Genomic DNA, 21,719 nt, shown 5'->3' with positions numbered 1-21,719 from the left:
AACCTCAAACCTGTGTGCAAAATTTTTCCTCTTAAAATTTGAATTTTTCTTCCAATCCAAATGGAAAAATGAAAATCAGAACACTCTGCAGCAGTCTAGTGCCTGCAGATGGAAGAGGTTGCTTTTGCAAGGATAGTCATGTAAGCTGTTAAGCCAAAGTTCAGGTAAAAAAAGAGAAAATTCTAGTCAAACATAGTGACTTCACTATCTTTCCCTCCACTTTCCCTTTCCCTTAAAATGTTCTTTTCGTTTATTTGTTTCTGTTTGTTCATGACGTGTCTGCACTGAAGAATGACATGCAACCTGGTGTCTTGCTGGCTGTAAAAAGGCTACCCCAACCTACTGATTAATTTTATTTAGAAGAAAATTCACTTGTTTGACTTTCTAAGTCAATTTATGTACTTAAGGTGAAGAAAAAGCCTGAGCTAGTTACAAGTGTTTAAAGTTATTATGTCACACAATGCTTTCAATTATGATAACCTGTAATGTATGACTTATTTCTTTACTTACTCATCCAAAACTTAATTAGTGTGTTTCCATTTTAGGCCCAAAAAGGAGAGCACAGGAGAATTGAGTGAGTCTGGAGCCTCTGTTGTCAAATATGGTCTTAAAGCAGAAAAAATCTTCATGCAAGTTCACTATTTGAAGGTGAGTGTTGTCAGCTGATTGTTTTGAGATTGCTTTATGAATATCATAAAGACTTTGGTCTTCTGGATATCAGAAAATTACACAGGTTCTGCCTTAATTTTTTGCAGGGGTATTTTCTTTTACGATCTCTGGCAAGGACAATAGGAGAGGCCTCATACCTTGCATCTTTACGGAAATTTGTCATTAAGTTCCATGGGCAGCTCGTCCTTTCTCAGGTATTTGCTTGGGCTTGTTCCTATCTTTTGGAAAAACAAATAAACCAAACTTTTGGCTTGGCTACCTAAATCATCACTTATGCTTGTAATGTAAGGGGAGAGGCAATTGTAATTTGGCAATATAGGTAAAATTCCTACCTGCTAGAGGGCAGAATATTTTTTTTTCATGGTGACACTTGAATCACACCCTACTAGTGTCCAATAATATAAACAATGAGGGATTTTTTTTTAACATGATACTTCAAAAGGCCACTATTCATGGTACTGATGTTCTCAAAGATTTACCACACTGGAATCATACACATGTAATCTTTTAGTTTGTGGTTTTTGGCTGTGATCAGTCAAGTATTTTCGCTGATTCCTCTCTGTTTCTGAAAGAGATTATACTTATGAATTGATATTTTTTTATTTTTTTTTTCTCTGCATGGTGTTTCATTCAATACTTCTAATTTCACCCTATTTCTTGTAAGGACAAAGCCAACTAGGATTATAAGTAGAAATTTACCTCCTGCTAGGTCTTTCTGTAAAAGTCATGTAACTACTAGCTCTAATTTTGTTTTGATTTAGAAAATTACATAGCTCTCTGAGCCCAAAGTTGTCAGAATCCTGTCACTGGTGATGAATCCAGCTTGCACAAATAGCAGTGCAGCTTCTTGCTTCAGTAATGCTGTGAAAACAACCATTCATTCATGGGGGTGTCTGTGAACCAGGTCACTGAACTCATCGTGGTAAAAAGCAGGCCGGGAACAAAACCCATGACGCCACAAATATTTAGCATTGCTAGAAGACCAGCGTGATGACAGTGAGGGGCAAGGGAAGAGAGAAGGGCTATGAGTGACTTTCTGAAACCACCTTCTTTGCTGAAGTCTGCTTATTGACTTGTAATGTTGAAATGTTTGAGGATATTTAGGACAGTGATAAATATCTCCTTGAAACACTGAGTAAGGTCCTCTGATTTTGTGTAACCCAAATCTAACACTTCCTGTTTCTTACAGCAACAGTGATTTTTTGCTTGCATGCATACTATTTTGAATCTCACTTTTATGGGGTGAGATGTGTGCCCAGATATCTTACAAATAGCTTACGGACCTGGGATATTTTTTTTATGTCAAGTCACCCAGAGGTTAGGAGCAGTATCTCTTAAGACTGCATTTCTGCCCCTTGTAGGAATGTTTGGGTTGTTAAGGGAGTTAATACTGCTGCAGTTGTTTCCTGTGCCATGTTACTGAGACCATAAGCAGTTACATTTGGCATAATGTGGAAAATGCCAGTGACTGTATGAGCCTGTACATTAGGGTGTCCAAAATCATAAAAATGATGCTTTGCTTTTACACAGCTGGACAAATTTTGAAAATTACAGAAGTCGTGAGACTGCTAACAAGAAGCCCAGCATTTTAAGCTGGTGGTAAGGAAGGTGCTCAGATTTTGGTAAGAAAATGTTGCTCCTGGTTGATGTAGGGTGAGTTGTGTCAGTAGACTGTTTGAATGCTGCAAAATGTTCAGCAGACTGTTCTACTAGTCATGGTAGCTACCTAGCACATACACTAGAGACTTCTCCCTTTGTCTGCCTAATTCAGTCTCCTAAAATGAAATACCACACCCAGAAACATCCATTTTGGTTATTGGGTTAAAAACTGCTCACTGTTTTGTTATTGAATTATTGAAGCAAAAGTTAAACTTTTGTTTCTTAGGCTACTTTTTATTTGGATATGTGCAATATGTCCATAACTATGTGCTTAATATAGGTAAAGAAAAAAAAAAGGTACTTTCCTTCATTTGGAAATACCACCTGATATGGTGGAAAAAGAATGTTGTATGTTAAAACTTCTCTTGTTTGCTTTTCCCTTGTCTACCAACAGCATAAGTCCAGGTCCTAGAGAAGTTCTTGGGAAGAGAATTTTAACATCATACTGGCTTTTAGTCACTGAAAAATGAAAATGTGATAGGGCTATAACCAATTAAAGTGCATTTTCTGTCTTTGTAAGAAATCTTTAAGATTGTGGTTTTTTGGGGGTCTGGTATAGGTAGATAATGAATCACAGCAGGAGTTGTAAATGCAGAAGAAATTAAGTCAAGTTAGTACAAAGTTTCTTATTCAAGATCCTTCTTGAACAAACATGTTGTCAGTGTTTAAATGAATAAAAGATTTAAAATAAATAGAAGTGCAAATGCTAAGTTTAAATACTATAGTGCTATGCTTTCACCTTGTCTAAAATAACTGTAAAAGTTCCCAGGTTTAGGAATTGTGGGAATGAGGGAAAGTAAAACAGTGAAAAATTGCCCATGTTATGAATACCAGTCTTGTTTTCTGCGGTGTTTGTAGTAATTTTCCTAGATGGGAGCTGCAGGTGCAAGGAAATTACTTCATATGTGAAACATTAATCAGTTTGCCTTTTTCCTTCATTTTGCTTGCATGCTCAGTAGATTTTTAATAGCAGCTTTATTTTAGTTGAGTTAGAAACAGATGAGTAACACAAATCTGGAATCTTTGAGAAGGGTTTTAAAAAAAATATTCAATTTTTCTTTTTATGAGAGAATTCACTTACAATTGCTTTGAGTGAACTTCTAAAATAATGACTGGAGTGGTTTTTACTATAAATAAAAAGAAAGAAGTACAAGTTGCTGATACTCCTAACAGAGTTAAAGCTGTTGTTCTATTTCATCTTGAAATAAAAATACCTTCAAAACAGAATTGTTTGCCAACTTTAATTTTTGTATGGTTCTGTCTATTATAATGGCCAACAAACTGACTTTTGACTAAAGCTAGATGGAGGTTCTATCACCTGGGAATTGCACTGTTAATCTGTCTGGTAATGATTGCTCTTCATGATAGAATGTATAGTGGGGGACTCTTGCTTACTCTATATAAAAAGTTGTCAACAGAAGCCAGGAAAGCCAGGAAAATGTCTAGGGAAGGAATTCCAAATAAGCAGGAACCTAGAAGGGTTCTCATTGTTTATTTTTCCCACCTAGAATGGACAAATTAATATTTGCTGCTTAGTTATGTCATTAACAAACTGCATATTTTTTAGGAATAGTTTAACTTTGAGTGGATTATTCCTTCAAGGAACTGGATGTAAGTGTAGTTGAAGTTTATTTGTTGCCAAGTGAATGTCCATTTGGATCTATCACTTTCAGTCATGAGATCTCCACTGTTTTTATGCACCCCATTACATTCCAGTCAAAGATTTTAAACAAAAGTATCTGTTGGTTGTAGAGTACTTAAAATGTCTGGATTTGAGATTTTAATATGAAGACATAACTTGTCTTTTAATATTGAATGTTCTTTATTTGATATTAATATGTGTGATCAGAGAGAGGTACTTGCCTGATGCTCCAGAACATTTCAAGGGTAGAAACTTGCTGGCCATTGCTCAAGACAAAAGTTGGAGTAGTATTGAAACACCTTTTGGCATGAAATAAAAGGTCTTCTAACACCACATATATCTAGTTACCACTTTAAGTAGCATTCATTTCCAGTCACTTCTTTCAACCTGTGTCTCAGTTTTTGGGTCCTGACTCCTCTTTGCTTTTGGCTCAGAATACAGTACATCCATTAACTGTGCAAAGAAAATTTCTCCTTGATGTCAAAGTCCCAGTCTTTATCCCAGCAAAAGCCCCATGTTACGGCTGTGATTAAAGTTACTGGCTTCATTCAGGATTATAGTGAGAGCAGATGAAAGTCACCAGGGAATTTAATTATAAGGGGCTATCAGATCCTTAGTAAATGTGTTGAATTCATTTTTTTCAATGGCTTTTCAGCTTAGCCAAATATAGTAGAATTCCATGTTTTCTAGCCTCAGGGTCTCTAGCCAGGTAAGAGCAACATGATGGAGTTATAAGAAAGTGAGTATATAAGGAGAATATAAGAAAGTGAGATTATTTGATCGTATTAATATAAACCAGTTTGTTAATATTGCAGCACTTTGATAGCATGTAGTGGTTTCTAACTTATATAGTCTTTATGCCTTCATTGAATTACTTGCAACAAAGACAAATAAAACCAAACCAAAGTATAATTTGCCTTATGGTCTGATCCAGAATTTAGTTAGGGTTACCATAGTTATCTACAAGTCTTTGCTTCAAAGTGTAAAATAAAGCATCTTAAAGAAGTGGCATCAAATCTTAAAAAAACTCACATTATTGTCTGATTTTTCTCCTGGACACTTCTGAACCATTTCATCTGTGGAGGAAGAAAAAGTAACCTGAAAGTAAACTTTCTCTCCAGATAGTTATAATGGCAAAATTATAAACAGCTGAAAAGTCAGACCTATAATGAGATGTGTCATGCAGACTTGATAGTAGGCAAATGTCAAAAGCCATGCTAATAAGAAGTAAGTGGTAATTTGCTTTCCTACTCCGTTTTGCAGCATTGAAATACGAGCAGTTAAGATATAATACATTAATCCTTGTTTTAAGAAGTTGTGTAGAATGACAGTGCCTTTTTCTTAATAGGCATTTGGAAAAAAAACAGCTTTAATCACAAAGAAGATGCTTAATTTCATAGTATAGTATACAGATTATAAAACCATCCACTGTGATTGATTATGAAAAGTTGATGGAATCTAACCAGGGAATCTAGTTGCATTAATGTAGACACAGTGCAAATAGGGTGAAGGATAACTACTTCAGGTTTACTATTCACACACTTTTGAAATAACTTTAACTATGATCTCTTCATATTCTTTATTTGGATATAAGCTCACTGTGTATCCCCATCAAAACATTCACAAGTGGAAGGAGACAGTAGTTCTCTGTTTATATACAGAATAATGTAGTGTTTACATACAACAAAACTACAAGTAGTTGTATGAAATAAAGTCATCATCATCATCATCATCATCATGTCTGCAAAACATTGTGATTGGGACAAAATGATTCCTGCCACAGTTAGTGATGGCATTCTTGCCACACTGAGTCCAGTACTGTGTAATTTACTTTTTGTCATAAGCCAATTTTGCAGCCACTGCAATGCAACCTGAACCTCACTTATGATCTAAAGGAGGAAGTCTTAACTGCATTACCAGTAGTTTCAGTTGTGCAATCTATTTTATTTTGATTCCCTAACAATGTCAGACAGAGAAACAGTATTTTTTGTTGACTGTTATGACATGTTCCATAAATAAAAGATTTCTGCCTTTTAAGAAACATTCTTCAAGACCTTAGAGAGCAACAATTTGCAATTGTTGTACAGTACAGTCAGCCTGTACTTGTATACTGAAGTGAGGAACATTATTAGTGTATGAAACTTGTCTCCACAAAGATTAATACTAACAAAGCAGATGCATTTATTTCATGAAACAGCATATAAATGAATAATTCATATTAATAAACCCTATTATTATGTGATTGTTCAAAGGAGTGTGTTCTGTCAAAATGATTGTAATTAAAATTAGGTTGTGTAGAGCACGGGGTGCCAGAGAACCTTTTAGTGATTGATGTCTTGTTGTAACTTTCTTAAGAGGGCTTATCATACTGGTATAAGTGAGGATGATAGTAATGCTCTTCAATTGGCACTGCATCGTCTTTGTAAAACCATGAAAAAATTTCTAGTTATCTTTTATTTGAAGAATTTACTCCTTAGGTGATGTGGTTATCAGCAATATTGTGAATTTTGTCACGGAATGAAGAGTAGGTGGGGTCTAATCAGGCACATGCATTAAGGAAGAAAAAGCTTTATGCAGTTATGTGGTTAAGGACAACATAATAACATAAGCACTGTGAAGTGAACGTAAACACCCTTAATTTGGGTGTTTCTTAACTTTCATATGTAAATCTGCAGCCTCTAACAGTTTTAAAATAGTTTGTGTGTGTGTATTATAGATAAAATAAAAGTAGGAACATGGGATTGTGTTGAAATAGTCAGCAGACTTTTCAAGCCTGTTTTCTTTCAATGTTGACAATTCTTGCTTGAGTGGGTTGGAAAACTGACAATATAATGTATATTGTATAAATAAGAATATACCTTATGTTGTCATTATATCACCACAGTGGATGTATGAACTTTTTTCTTACCATTCTGTTATCTGTAGTATTTAATCTCTCACTACCAGTGAAGACACAGGGTTCTGGCTTCATAAATATACTAACTATGCTCCTCTGTTCATTTTCCAGGATTTTCTTAGCATGCTGTTGGAAGACATTCCTCAACAAAAAAAGTAAGAGCTAGTCTAGAAAAGCCAAAGAAATACATAGAAATAAGATTTTAATATGTGCTAGCCAGAAATAGTGCTAGTCTGAAGATTCCCATTACATATACACACAAAAAACTACGAGAATTGCTGTGGTTGTCTTATACCATGTTCTCCCCAAACAGTGCCTCTAACATGCATATTAGGTCAGAGGTGATGTCCTGTGTTCACTCTGCAATCTGAAATGCCAGGCATAGCTGCCTGCTCAGACTAACCTGTGATTTGCCTGCCAACTGCTTTTGGCATATGGATCGCTAGAGCAAGGATGCCAGAACCTTGCTGTGAATCTGGGATACCAGAGAAGATGGATTTTTTGAAGAAGTATTCTGGTGCCATGCCCTCTCAGTCAGATATTGTGCTACATGAGGCAAGATGAACATGAATAGAAGTCAAGCGTTAATTGCCTGACATGTCCTTCAAAATCCTCCTGTGACTGTGACTGGTTGAAGATGATAGTCTTTAGCCACACTTTGGAGCTGTCCATGCTTACAGTTTGGTTTGTTCTGTGCTGTTCTAGACTGTGCTACAAATTCAGATTCTTTTGTAGTGGAGCTTTACATATTACAGTTTTAAAAATTATTCACTTGAAAAATACATTGTTGAAGGCCAGGATTGCAAAAGTGTTCATAACTCTGTGTGAATGCTTCGGAGAAAAAAAATAAAATATTATATTAATTGAGGTCAAGTGTATTGAGTTTTTTAGTGAAACACTTCGTTCCTGGTAGCTAAGGAACAGAGAAGCTAGGTATCATTGGGAAAATACGTTTTGTGGTATCTCAGGTTTAGTTTGGGTGCTTTTACATTCTCCAGTGATGTAGTGGATAATACTCTCTATATATGATTCAATATTGTTTCTCGGCCAAATATAATGAGGTATATTATATGGACTAGATGTGAAAGTGATTTTTAAATTATTATATATTATATGTATAATTATATAATGTATATTACATATATATATGATTATACATTGCCATGTTAAAAAACTCCTGTTTTCCTTCATTTTTTACTTGTGTTTCCCTGAACTCCAAACCCACTGCAAAATGTTGTTGCATAAGCATCCATTTTTTTTATCTAAAAACATATTCAAATTTTCTATGAGACTAATGCAAGAAGTATAGCTCCATTTTTGATACATCACATTACAAAATGTACGAAAGAAATTTCAGATATATGGTAACTCATTTTGCAATCATAGATATATATATATATATAGCATATCTGAACTATCTATTGCCAAAATTACTTGGCAGGTACCAGAAGCAATGTGAAGAATCTTGATATATAGGAGGTCTTTATTTCTTATCTGCCGGGAGGGTGTTTTTTTCATTCTTGAATGCATCCTGTGGTTTGTTCAGAAATACTTACCTGAAGTAAAAGAAAAGGGAGGAAAGATAAAAATCAAGTATTTTTAGTGATTATCTGATCACAAGTGCTTTTTTGCACAAAGTTTGATATAGGAATGAAGTGCATTTCAATATTAGAGCAAAAATACTTTGTAGCACATAAAACCTCTCAGGCTTGCGCATTTCTACCAAGTAAAATTTAAATGTTTAGACTGTGCACTTTAAACTTGACAAATATCAGGCACTCTAATACACTGAAGTTTGTAATGGAGGCTGGTCTTAATCATAGAAAAAGAAAAAATAAAGAGATATTTGTAGTAGATACTCAAACCAAACCTTGCCCTCAGCTGTGACAACAGGGGCTAACTATGCAGCTATTAATGGAACCTGGCTTATGGGAGACTTTTGTAATGCGAACAGGATGAACATTGGCAGAAAACTGTTGTGAAACAGTGTGGAAATTTTCTGTACTTATTACACTGTTGTAATGTAACTTCAGCTTTCCACTATTCGATCCAGGGACTGATGTAAAAGATTCTTACCTCCAAGTATTTAATTCCTTTAGCTTTATTCAAAGGAAATTTTTTTAGTACATTCCCAGTGATGAATAGCTCCAAGATCCAGATGTAACTTTTTATTGATCTTTGCTGCCTTCTTTACTTGAAGTAGGTCAGTTTTATGCCTAGTTTATAGGGCTACTTCACTTCCTGCTCTGACTCATTTACAATGGCATGTTAACTGCAGGAATCCATGCTGTGAGGCAGAATCCTTCTCTTTCTGGACTGCAGCTGAATACTGACATCAGATAAGCTGAGCAGTACATTGTGGTCCTTTATAATTTCTGAACTTGCCTTTAAGACTGATTATTTGTCTGAGTGGAGGACTAATGGAAAGAATGACGAACAAATATCGATGATTATCCTTCTCTGTTTACAAAGCCTTTTAAAATACTACATGCACTGGTTAGAGTCTCACATTATCCTGGCCTTTCTGAGGAAAATCTACAATACTACCCAACCAAGGTATTTTATTTACTCATATAATTTGAAACTTCACTGCATTGAAAGAAACCAAACCAACCAAACAAAACACCAATAAAACCCCCTCTTATGTGTCTCTTAGATCTTAGAGTGCACTAGATTTGATAAAACTCCGGTGGCTCTATTCTCCCCAAGGCTTACACCCATAGTCTTTGCTGCAAGTTGATCTTTTCCACATCTGCCCAACATGTGAGCTTCGCAAAGAATCAGTGTTTACCCTTGTAACAGAGGGTTTCACCAGTCTTAGATAAATCAGAATTGCTGCTTGTGCAACCGCTTTATGACTGCAAAATTTTTTTTTAACAGGTCAGTTCTGCTCTTAGGGTTTTTTTGCTGGTATTTTTTATTTCATTTCATTCAATGAAGTAAACAAATCTACTAATAAGCTGTGGTTTTAATAATATATGATAGGTAAAGGAAGGCTTGTGTTGTAGCTCTCCTGTTTGTACTTTTAATAATCCAGGTTCACTAACTACATCCCTTGGATGTTTTCACAAATTGTCAATTAAATACTTAAATAATGCTGCAATTTCAAACTCCTCAGCTATGTAGATGTATCTCTTTGTTTCACGTTTGCTTTCTTTGATTCACATCATGTTGTTGTGAATGTGATGATTTTGAATGAGACAAATAGCTGATAGACACATAACTACTGAAACAAATAATTGTGAAAAATTACTCCCAGTGGTTTTCATTCCTCAATTTTTTTTTAATAAGCCAAAATGTTTATGCCGGATAAAATCCAAAGAATATCTTCAGGAAGGTATGTCTGGTTGACAATCACTAATTGGTCATTGTGTTTTGATTCACTCTAATTATGCCTCCATACTTAGCTGGAATACCTTACTTTGAAAATTACTGACATATATAAACATATGATGAAGCAGATATGCTTGTATAAGTATTTTCAGTTAGATATGGCAGATTTTTCTATCTTCCTTTACCCTATAAAAAGAAAAGTTGCACACTTTCATGTTTTTTCTCCTCAATTTAGGCATTAAATGGTTTTATGTTAAAGTTTGTAAGAGTACCTTAGAACCTCATGCAGTGAAAATTTCATGTATAGCCATCTTTTATAATGCTAATTTTCAAATTATCATTAATGCTAGTATTTTACAGACTTTGTTTTAAAATGTTGAATCTGAACCATGTGTGTGATGTTAGTCATTGCTAAAACCATTGTTCTTATCAATCTAAACAAATAGACAAGGAATGAGATAGTGGATGTAAACGTTCTCGTTTTACAGTAGGGAACTGTTGTACAAAGCAATTGAAGAAACTTGGTCTTGTAAGAGTTACTGCTAGTCAACTCAACCCAGATCCCACTGTCCAATACAGAACCTTAAGCAGAACGCGATTCAGGAATTCATACAGACACCAGATTTAACTCCTTACAGATGCTTAACTGCAATGTAAGCAGGTGGTAAATGCCCTTACTGAACTGCATCCTCTACAAATATCAGGCTCTCTATTCTTTCTCTAGGACACTTGTTTTGAGATGGCAATCTGTTTGTGATAATATTTTTGGATATAGTTGTAAGTCAAACAATTTAGCAGGAACATTTCCAACATCTTCATAGTTCTTCAGTACTGACAATTAAGAGATTCAGAGTAGATCTTTGCAAAAGTCTGCTCATTACAAACGTATTTTAAAAAAAAATAGTGAATGCCTCTTAAACAAGTTTTTTTTTGTTAGGCGCCAACAGAAATATCCTTATTTGGAATTAAATGAAGTACTTGTGTGCAAGTACAACAGATAAGATTGCATATGGTTGTATGACAGGTGTTTCTCTGAAACTGTGGGTGCTGCTGGCAGAAAAAAAATCAGTGTTCCTGGTCTTGCCCTTAGGAAAAATGACAAAGTTTTAGGAGAGACTGAGAAACTTTCTAGTGGTTTCTCCTGGATTAGTGGTGTCAAAACAGTGTGATTTCCCTCAGTGTCATAAGCTTATTTCAAAGCCAGTTCTTGAAATGAAATTGAGGGTATGTTAAACAAGAGCTCTACACAGCAAATGTAACATGGGTTATTTTGCAGAGATTTTTTTCTCACACTATAGGTTTCATTTCTGGGAATGGGGGAAAAAGATGATTAGCTGACATGGTGAGGCTGTGCTTCTTATCCCTTGGTAAGACAAATTAAGTGTGCAACTAAGGGAATTTTCCCCAGCTCCTAGCTCTGCTTCAGCGTTAGAACACTACGCTGTATTTGGTTTAATTCATGCAATAACAAATAACAAATTTTTTTATGCTTCTTGAGATAGAATAAATGGTACAATCCGAGTGAGCTACATTTGACTGTATAAAATTTTGGTGTCTTGTTTTAAGCTAGTTCCGTATGCATGTTTTTAGTAACCAGACAGAAATAAGAAATCAAGACCACCATCATCTTCTGGGGAAAGTAAATTAGTCGACTGACTGTTTGGTTATATTTCTCTATACTGTTATTCCCAGTCAGGGGACTCAGCTAATCTGATTTAAGACTGGACACCGATTTTTAGAGCACAGTGGTAAGGTTAAGGTAATTATAGTCTGAGGGATTAGCAGTCAGATGTTCTAAATTTACTAAGTTTGCACAAATAACAAGGAACAAGTCTGGATTTTCAGTCATTTATTTTAATGTAGACCACTACACAAGCATCACATATATGTTCAGTTTTCTGTAGAAAATTGATTTATATGGTAGTCTGACACAAACAATGGTAATTTCCTGAAAATTCAGAATTTTGGCAATGTAGAAAGGCTCTCTCTTGGCAGCTGTGATTATTGAAATCATATGATAAGTTGAAAGTGTTTATTGGGTTGTTTGTTTTCTTGATTCAGAGCTTGGAAATGGCTGGTTTTTTCATTAATGTTTTGTTGGTTGAGTCTACAATGAGTCTTACCAAGGCATTACCATGCACAGGACCATACACATTTGTTCTGATTCTTAGAATATTTGTATTCATTGAGGGCTTACTCAACTTCCTTTTTTCAGTACTTGCATGTGTGATCTTTTAATTATTATTACTTTTATTTTATTTATTTTTATTTGGCTTCACTGCAAGCTGGGAAGTTTTCCACCAGAGTTGAAGTAAATACCACAGAAGCTGCCTACAGAAGTAGAAGTGCAAATATAGTTTCTGAATTTACAAATGCTTCTGTATGTAGTTATTTCGGCCTCACACAGCTTCATCGTGACAAACTGTTTCCTTTTGTTGAATCTGCAGACTATTCTGTGATTTCACTGTGAATGTTATCAGGATATAAAGAAAGTGCAGAAAGGACAAAACTAAAATATACACTTAGTAACTTTGAGAATTAACATCCATTAGCGCCTTTTAAAATCCCAAAGTTTATCCATGTAACAAGAAATAGAGCAGCTGTTCATACTTTACATGTTTCATAAATGTAGTTTACCACAAAACACTTTTTCTGTCAATCCTTGTAGGCACTGAATTTATGATTTAAGTATACAAAACCTGATCTACCTTTTAATTTGCTCATAGGACTTCTGATGGTTTTATTCATTAAAAAAAAACAAGAATGTTGTACCACTTCAGTACAACCAATACTTGAATTTAGGGGATTTCACTAGCTTCTAAAGGATTATTTTTCACATGAAAAAATTGGTATTTTTTTGCATATCTTCTAATTATTTTTCTTTTTTTTTTTTTTAAAGGGCTGGATTAACTGTAGAAAGCATCTTCCAGAACTGGCTGGATACTTCTGGAATACCAAAGGTAAACATAAAATACCAGGTCACAGTTCCTTCTGGAGTCTTGATTTTCTCATTACATTATATGTTTTTAAATCACTACCTGAACTTGTAACAGGTATAAATAAACAGTTTTGATGATGACTGCTTTCCACACCTTTGTATGGCTTTAGCTTTTACCAATTGCAGGTTTTTTCTTCTACAACTGTCCCAATAAACCTGCAAAATTTATCCTAGAAATTAATATTGTAGTCATATGAAAGTATACTTTACAGTATAATGATGGAGTCTATTCAGTGTAAGGAGCGTTGTTCACAGTTTTTGGAATATGAATTATTTGAAAGCATTGCTAACAGCAGTAATTAAATGTTAAATTATTTGTACTTTGATAACTTGTGGATTTTGTGACTTGCTTATAAATCTGCTGCATAGGTAACATCTATTTTTGGTATTCCAGCATTGAGACTAAGGTTTTTTTTCTGCTTTTAATACTAAAAGGTTTTAGATTAATTTCTAAATTCTGTGAACTGAAAATGCTTAGTTGTGTCTGTGCTATGTGAAGTCTCTGATTATTCATTTTAGACCAAATCTGGGATGAGATAACAAATAATATCTTTACATTGATCTTTGTAAAACCCAACTTTATACGAAGTAATTTTTAGCGTATCCTCGGGACTCACTTTCTAACTGATTTCCCCTAAGCAGGCATCCCTTAGGTTGATTGTGATTTACCCTGCCTACTGCTCAAATTTGTTTCCACTTGTATGAGTATTTTAAAAAAAAATACTCGTACAAACCACCAACTTTTAAAAGTTAGAATGTTAAGTTCTGGTTTCCATGTGCAGAAGTTCACATGCTTAGGCAGCATGACTCAGTGAGCACATTTGCAGGTAGAATTGACAAAATAACTGGAGAGCTCTGACAATGGTCAGAGAACCTGATCTGTACCCAGACACTGTGGCTGAGCTCTTGCCTTGACAGCCTGGGAGATGTGTGTGTTCACTGATCCATGTATGCTGTAGAAGGCTTTTGGGAAAGATCTACCCTGAGATCAAAATGTTTCAAGACTATTTGAATATGTTGTAAAATCAAGGTGGAGTTCGTTTTTTGGTATAAAGTTGTTGAAAATAAAATTAACTTTAATTAGAAGGGCGGAAAGGAAGCGATAGTGTCATCATGCATCTTGATGCTCAGTCATTTCCTAGAAGAGGACCTTGATCTTAATTCTCGGTTTTGGTTTTTGGTAAAAAATTTGCACACATTGCCAAACAGCTGATTCAAGTATATGGGGGAGATTGATGTTGCATAGCTGTAGCTGTAAGAGGCTGAACTGGCTCCTGACATGTAAGAGCTTTCTTATCTACACATATCTTTTTGAGGATGTGCTTTATTAATGTCTGACAATCAACTTAAAATCACAAATTAGGAAGATAGGAGCAGACTAAAGGACTGGAAATGGTTTTGACTAATGTGCAAACTAAACTCTGTTTTCCTGAGCGCCATAAGTCACTCAGAATGAATAGTGAGTAGTTTCATTATACCCTGCAACTGTCTGTTGCTTATGTAAACAAAATATGTATCAAAAATATTTCCATACCTAACAGGTTTTTAAGTTGTTTGAAATTTTCTTTAATGACTACAGAGATGTCCCTGGTATTTTGGCTGTTCCATATAAAAAATGTCAACAGGAATTTTATTAATTTAGTATTCTGCTTCTGAGCATCTGGTGCTCACCTCTTCTCTCTCTCTTTCTCTCTTCCTTCCCTCAATAATATTGTTGATCATAAAATCATAAATGGTTTGAGTTGAAAGGGACATTAAAGGTCATCCAACCCCCTGCCATGGACAGGGACACCTTCCATTAGAGCAGATTGCTCAGAGCCCCATCCAACATGGCCTTGAACACTTCCAGGGATGGAACATATACAGCTTTTTTTGGAAACTTGTTCCAGTGCCTCACCATTCTCACAGTAAAAAACTTCTGACCCTCATATCTGACCTAAACCTACTGCTTCAGTTTGAATGCATTCCCCCTTGACCTGTCACTACATACTCTAAATGTAAAATGTCTCTTTCCATTTTTCTTGTAGGCTCCCTTCAGGTACTGGAAGGTTACCCTTTCTCTTTTCCAGGCTGAACAAACCTAACTCTCCAAGCCTTTCTTCACAGGAGAGGTGCTCCATCCCTGTAATCATCTTGGAGACCCTCCTCTGGACTCGCTTCAACAGACTGATGTTGTGCTGGAACCCCAAAGCTGGATGCAGAGTTCCAGGTGAGGGGCAGAATCCCCTCCCTCCCCTGATGCCCCCGCTGCTTTGGATGCAGCCCAGGACACATTTGGCTTTCTGAGCTGGGAGTACCCATCCATGTCCAGCCTCTCACCCACCAGCACCCCCAAGTCCTTCTCCCAGAACTGCTTTTGACCTGTTCATCCCCAGCCTGTGCTGGTACCAGGGGTTGCCCAAACCCAGGTCCACCACCTTGCACTTATTCTTGTTAAACCTCAGGAAATTCACATGGGCCCAGTTCTTGAGTTTGTCCAGGTGCCTCTGGATGGCATCCTGTTCTTCAGGTGTGTCAACAGTACCATTCAGTATGGTGGCATCTGCAAATTCTTTGAGGGTGCACTTGATCCCTTTGTCTGTGTCATCAGTGAAGGTGCTAAATAACACAGGTCCTAATACAGACCTCTGAGGGATGCACTTGTCACTGATGTCCATTGGGACTCTGAGCCATTGACCACTACCCTCTGGATGCAACTGGCTAATCACTTTTTTACCCATCTAATAATCTACTATCAATTCCCTCCATCTCCAATTTACCGAGAAGGATGCTGTGTCAAAGGCTTTACAGAAGTCCCAATAAATGACATCTGTAGCCCTTCCATTGTCCACTCATGGAATCATTCCAACAGAGAAGGCCATGGAGTTGGTCAGGCAGTACTAGCCCTTGGTGAGGTCCTGCTGGGTGTCTTAAATCACCTCCCTGTCCTCCATGATCTTCCCAAGCACAGAGACAATACTGACAAGTCAGTGGTTCCCAGGGTTCTCTTTTTTGCCCTTTTTAAAGATGATTTATACTTGTCTTCATCACTCATCAGGATCTTACAGGAACCAACTTCCACTTTATTGAAAGAACTGGAGTTGTCATCCAGTGACTAGGAAACCTTATTTCCTTTGAGCTTTATTAAATCATTAGAGGAGCCTTTGTTCCTTCAATTCAGACTGTAGAGGTTGCTTAGCAGCTCTCAATATGTTCGTATCTATAGTGTAAGTATGACCATAATTACTGACTACAGAGCTGTAAATAGTGTAGGTATACTTGTTTTACAGGACCTGATGATGAAATCACCTTGTAAAGTGTTTAGATTATTTCAGCAAACTAATAGCCCAGCTAATTCAATGAATCTATATGAAGGCATATAAGATCACAACTTACATGCAGATGAACTACCTGCATTATAAACAGCAGTCCAGAAATGGCACAGAATTTAGTCTCTCTCATGTAGTTTACTAGGTGAGTGGGCTAGGGTGTGCTGACAGGAAGGTTTCTGTCAGCTCCTTTGGGCACAGTCAGTCAGTGTGAGCAGAATGAGGTATAAAGTACACACTACAACTGCCTACTTTCTTTCAGTACTGGAGCAATTGGAAAACAGGAGCAACTGGAAAAGCATCTGGTGGATATCTGCTTCAAAGATGTCCCAAATGCATAGTAGCAGCATCCTGCACCCTACACACAAGATCCAACAACTTTCTGCTTATAGCCCTTGTTAAACTGATTCTGGAGTCCTATATGACAGTTAAAGTCACTCTTAATATTGCAGCACCTATGATGAGAAATTGCTTGAGCAAGCATTTAAACATTTTAAATTACAAATACTAAGATTTCACTGCATTTGCAAAGGAAACCTCCTTCCTGGAGAGACTATACTTTGTAATGGAATTGGGTAATGTGTATCGTGCTGTACTTAAATCCCAGTGTGATTCCTTTATATCTCTCTCATATAAGAATTTTTGTATTTTACACTTGTTGTGGTGTTTTTGTGTTTTTATTTCAATGTGTTGGTGGATTTTGCACAGGAAATTGATGCCATTTACTGAGTATAAAGAAAAGTCACCTCAAGTGGTTCATTTACAACATTAGCTATCAATGTGATTTCATTAATTTTCTTCTGTGTTATATTCAAGTCTATCCCCTGTATGTAACTGGTACTCTTTAATATTTGGTAACCAAATGGCCACTTAAAACCAGAGTTCTCAGCCCACCTCTTAGTTGACTATCTTCACAGCAGTGTCTGTCTAGCTTAAGGACACTGTAAGGGTACAAAAAGGTATGCAAAAGACATATAAGGCTAAGTACTTTCTACTCCTCAGACTGCTAAAGCAATTTTACCATCTTCCTTGCACACAGGAATCTTGTATTCTCTATATTTTGTATTCTTTATGGTCATAAGACATGTCGTCTCTCTAACTGAAGATCCTGTACTCCTTTACTTGCACTTTTTTACATTTGCCATTCCAAATTCTCTTTCCAGCTCTGTCCAGGGAACTGCAGATATATAGATATAGATGGTACAGAGATAAATATATGCTCCTTTATAGTTGCAGCTTAAAACTATTGAAACTTTAATATTTGTCAATTTCCATTACTGTTTCGCTCTTGGAAAAGTCATCTGTTCTTTTCTAAATACTGGTCTAGTTTCCAGGCTCAGGTATATATGAGCAGTAATCAAGAATAACTTGATGTAAGGGAGTCATACAAATAAATAAAATCAGAATTTGGCTTCCTGCCATGAAAAAAAAAATTTTTGCATGCCAACTAACATTTCCAATTTGTTATTTTCTAAAACATGAAAGATTAATGTTATGAAAAAGAAAGTGTGGTTATAACCTGGCCAATTCTTTCTTTCACGGAAGAGTGCCACTCCACAATGGTTGGTTTCAGACTTGCTGAACAGGGTTTTCTCACACACAAAACAATAAGGAATATAAAAAATGAAAAGAAAGTATTTCTCAAATACAAGCTTTCATGAGAGTTTTTTCCTGGGGACATGTCATGGTGGTATTAAATAAGGTAAAGTATATTGTGTGGTTGAAAATTCCTTTTATCAAATCATGCAACCTTCAGTATATACTTCTGTCTCAGAAGTGACTTATGGGGGGATTAACTTTAGACAATGAGTTAAGCTGGCAAGGAGTAGAATCAGAAGAACCAAATAGCTCTACAACTGGAAAATACCTGTGAAATCACTGTAGTCCACTTCAAACCTGCCCATGATGATTTGTTTTCCTAAGTACAGTTCAGTTGTTTATTTCAGTATATGCAGTGTTTAATTAGAATTTAAGGCTAAAAGGCCATATGCATTTTTAGGAAGATTTTCTCAGCTCTGCACAAACTTGTCTTTGTCTTATATTGCGCAGTTACTATTGCCTGATTTTTTTATTCTACCCTAGGTAATTAACCTTTTTTAAATAAGCTTTAAAGTCTTTACCCCTTTTTGAGTTCTGTTGTACGCTGTTTAACAAGTAGATTATTAAACATTAAGTAGTGTCTGCATCATAAAAACTTCTAAATGTATTTAACTCATTCCAGTTTTCATCATTTTTTATTCTGCTTTTGAAATGGCACATGCTATTATTTACTGGTAAATTTCTTATATTGATTTTTTCTTACCTGTGTATTTCAGTTGGTATCTTGTGTAATGAAATTGATCATCTCCACATTTACTCTCCGGTTTATAAAAAAAAAAACAAAAAAAAAAGGAAAGGGGGAGGGAAGAAAATAAGAGTGGTTAGCCTCCTCCTTCATGATTTTTAGTTTCTATTATGTTCCAATTTCCTACACTGTAACCTACAAGTCTCAGTATCACAGAATGAGTCAGGTTGAAAGGGACTACAAGGGATCCTCTGGTCCAACCTCCTTACTCAAGGAGGGTCATCCTAGAGCACATTCCACAGGATTGCATCCAGGCAGTTCTTGAATATCTCCAGGGAGGAATAGCAACCTTTCTGGGCAGCCTGTTCCAGTGTTCCCACTCACACAGTAAATTTCTTCCTGGTGTTCAGGAGAAACTTCCTGTGCATCAGTTTCTGCCCATTGCCTCTTGTTCTAGAGCTCGGCATCACAAAGCCTGGGTACCTGGTTCCATCCTCTGACACCCTCCCTTCAGATACTTCCAGATATTCATGAGGTCCCCTCTCAGTCATCTTTTCTTGAGGCTGAACAGGGCCAGCTCCCTCAGCCTTTCTCTGTAAGTGAGATGTTCCAATTCCCTACTTACCTTCTTAGCCCTCCTCTGGTCTCTCCACAAGCTCCATATCTCTTGTCCTGAGGAGCCCAGAGCTAGACACAGCACTCCAGATGTGCTTCACCTGGGCTGAGTAGAGGGATAGGATCTTCTCCCCTGACCTTCTGGCAATGTTCTTACTAATGCAGCCCAGGACACCATTGGCTTTCATGGCCACCAGGTCACACTGCTGGCTCATGGACAGCTTGTTGTCCACCAGAACCTCAAGGTCCTTCTCTGCAGAGCTGCTTTCCAGCAGGTTGATCATCTGGGATTATTCCTTCCCATGTGCAGTAACACTTGAATTTGCAGACCCTGAATTTGCCTTTACTGAATTTCAGATGGTTTACCTCTGTTCATCTCTCCACCCTGTCGAGGCCCTTCTGCAGGGCTACACAGCCCTCTGGGGTATTGGTCACTGCTCCAGCTTTGTGCTGTCAGTGACCTGCTGAGGAGGCATCTGTCTCTTGTCTGAGTCACTGCTGGACAAGTTGAACAGCAGACCTTGGACCCAGGACTGACACTTGGGGGACAACCCTAGAGAAAGTCTCCCAGCTAGACTCTGTGACAATAAACACAACCCTCTGGGATATGCCATTCAGCCAGTTCTCAGTCCACCTCACTGTCTGCTCATGTAGTCTGCACTTCCTGAGCTTGCTGTGAAGTTGTTATGGAAGATGGTGTCTAAAGCCTTGCTGAAGTACAGGAAGACAACGTGCACTGCTCTTCCCTCATCCATCCAGATAGTTGTCCCATCACAGAAAGCAATCTGGTTGCTTAGGAATGATTTTCCTTGTGTCATGTGATCAAATAGCTTCCAGCTTTAGTATAAACACCCCAAATATGACCTCACAATTACAAAAAATTGAAAGAGGTGATAGCACTGTTGTATCCTTCTCCTAGTCCCTTTTGTTATTTTATCTTCCCATTAAAGTTAATTCTCATCCACTGTTCTACCCTAAACAGTATTTCCTGATTAAGGAATTGCCAACAGATACTTCAGAGTATGTACAGCTCTTAGTGTATCTTGCAAGACTACCATGCCATGTTTTCTAATCTTGATTGAACTCTGGGGTACAGCTTCCAACAGTTACAGCAGCAAATATTTTGCCTTTTTTTTTTTTTTTCCAATTCTTTTCTCCTATCTGCACTGCTTTTTGTGGCTGTGATAAAGCACTAGTTTCATGTCCACATACTAATGGACTTGTAAGTCATCAACGTGTCTGGAAATACACAGCCAAAAGAAATCTTCTGGTGGTGAATATTAATTTATTGATAATAGATCTGGTTTTGTTTGTAAATGGTTAACTCTTGGATTTGAGAAACCTGGTATAGTGGAATGTGCACCTACCCATGGCAGGTGAGTTAGGACTATAAGGTCCTTAAGGTCCCTTTCAATCCACACCATTCTGTGATTCCATGATTGTCCTATTTGAAGAAGAATAACAAATGCAAGGGAAGGATTGGAAGGGAAACTCATAGCAAAACTATTTTAAAATTTTTACTGAAATGTAATTTTTTAAGGGTTTTAAATAAATGCAAGTAGAGTACTTCTGTGGTTTTATAAATTTTAGAAGGATGTCATAGCAGCAATTCCAGTCCTTAATATGATTTCTGATAAAGCAACATATTCTTAAGAAGGGCCCTGGCTTTTGCCCCAGTTTATAAGCTTTATAGATTTCCTGTTTCCTTTTGATAAGACAGAAGTACAGGTGAAGGGATAGCTCTACACAAAAATAGTTCACAGGGTAGCAGTTGTGGTCAATAACTAACAAACCAACCACACTGAAATATTTTTAAAAATATTTAAAAGATAAAAAAATACTCTTATTAAACTTTTGAATTATCTTTAGCTGTTCACCTAGGTTTTACAGAGGGTAGCCAAACATTTGTCTTGCATTAAAATCACTCTCACTGAATGAGAATGTAAGTTGAAGGTATGGATTGTTAACACTTGCTATTTCTTATTATTATTAGTTATGCCTTATTTTGCAGTTTTTCTTTCTGGATGTACATAATAACTACTGATTGGTAGATGGCAACATTGGAACCAAGTACACAAGTGAAATGCTCATTTTTTGTTGAGATACAGTAAGTTAGTAGGTATTGGCAGTGAGAACGATCTGTTAAGTACAAAAATCTCATTCAAACATAAACAATTCGGAGAAAAAACAGGAAAGGGGTATAATTTTCTTCCATACTTATTAGAATTCAGTAGTGAAACTGTTAGATTAGTTTTAAAACTGGTGTTAAATATTAGCCCCAAGAACAAAATGTTGCTATTTAAATACAAAAAGTT

The 21,719-nt window shown here is 36.5% G+C and overlaps 1 protein-coding gene across 6 annotated transcripts in view; it reads left to right on the top strand.

Annotated features, from left to right (window-relative positions):
- Window positions 1–21,719, top strand: part of AOPEP (aminopeptidase O (putative)) — a 187,735-nt gene that overhangs the window by 77,782 nt on the left and 88,234 nt on the right. For all 6 annotated transcript variants that reach the window (XM_088054368.1, XM_014252315.2, XM_014252314.2 and 3 more), the window contains 4 exons: window positions 546–648; window positions 756–863; window positions 6,978–7,021; window positions 13,099–13,159. In XM_088054368.1, coding sequence (XP_087910494.1) covers window positions 546–648; window positions 756–863; window positions 6,978–7,021; window positions 13,099–13,159 — 316 coding nt within the window. The remainder of the gene's footprint in view (window positions 1–545; window positions 649–755; window positions 864–6,977; window positions 7,022–13,098; window positions 13,160–21,719) is intronic.

Source organism: Pseudopodoces humilis, chromosome 4 (assembly GCF_049639895.1).
Source record: "Pseudopodoces humilis isolate 2021_Gansu_Grassland_sample_001 chromosome 4, ASM4963989v1, whole genome shotgun sequence".
Classification (NCBI taxonomy): Eukaryota; Metazoa; Chordata; class Aves; order Passeriformes; family Paridae; genus Pseudopodoces; species Pseudopodoces humilis.
The sequence above is the reverse complement of the archived record's forward strand: the minus strand, read 5'-3'. Positions and strand labels throughout refer to the sequence as shown.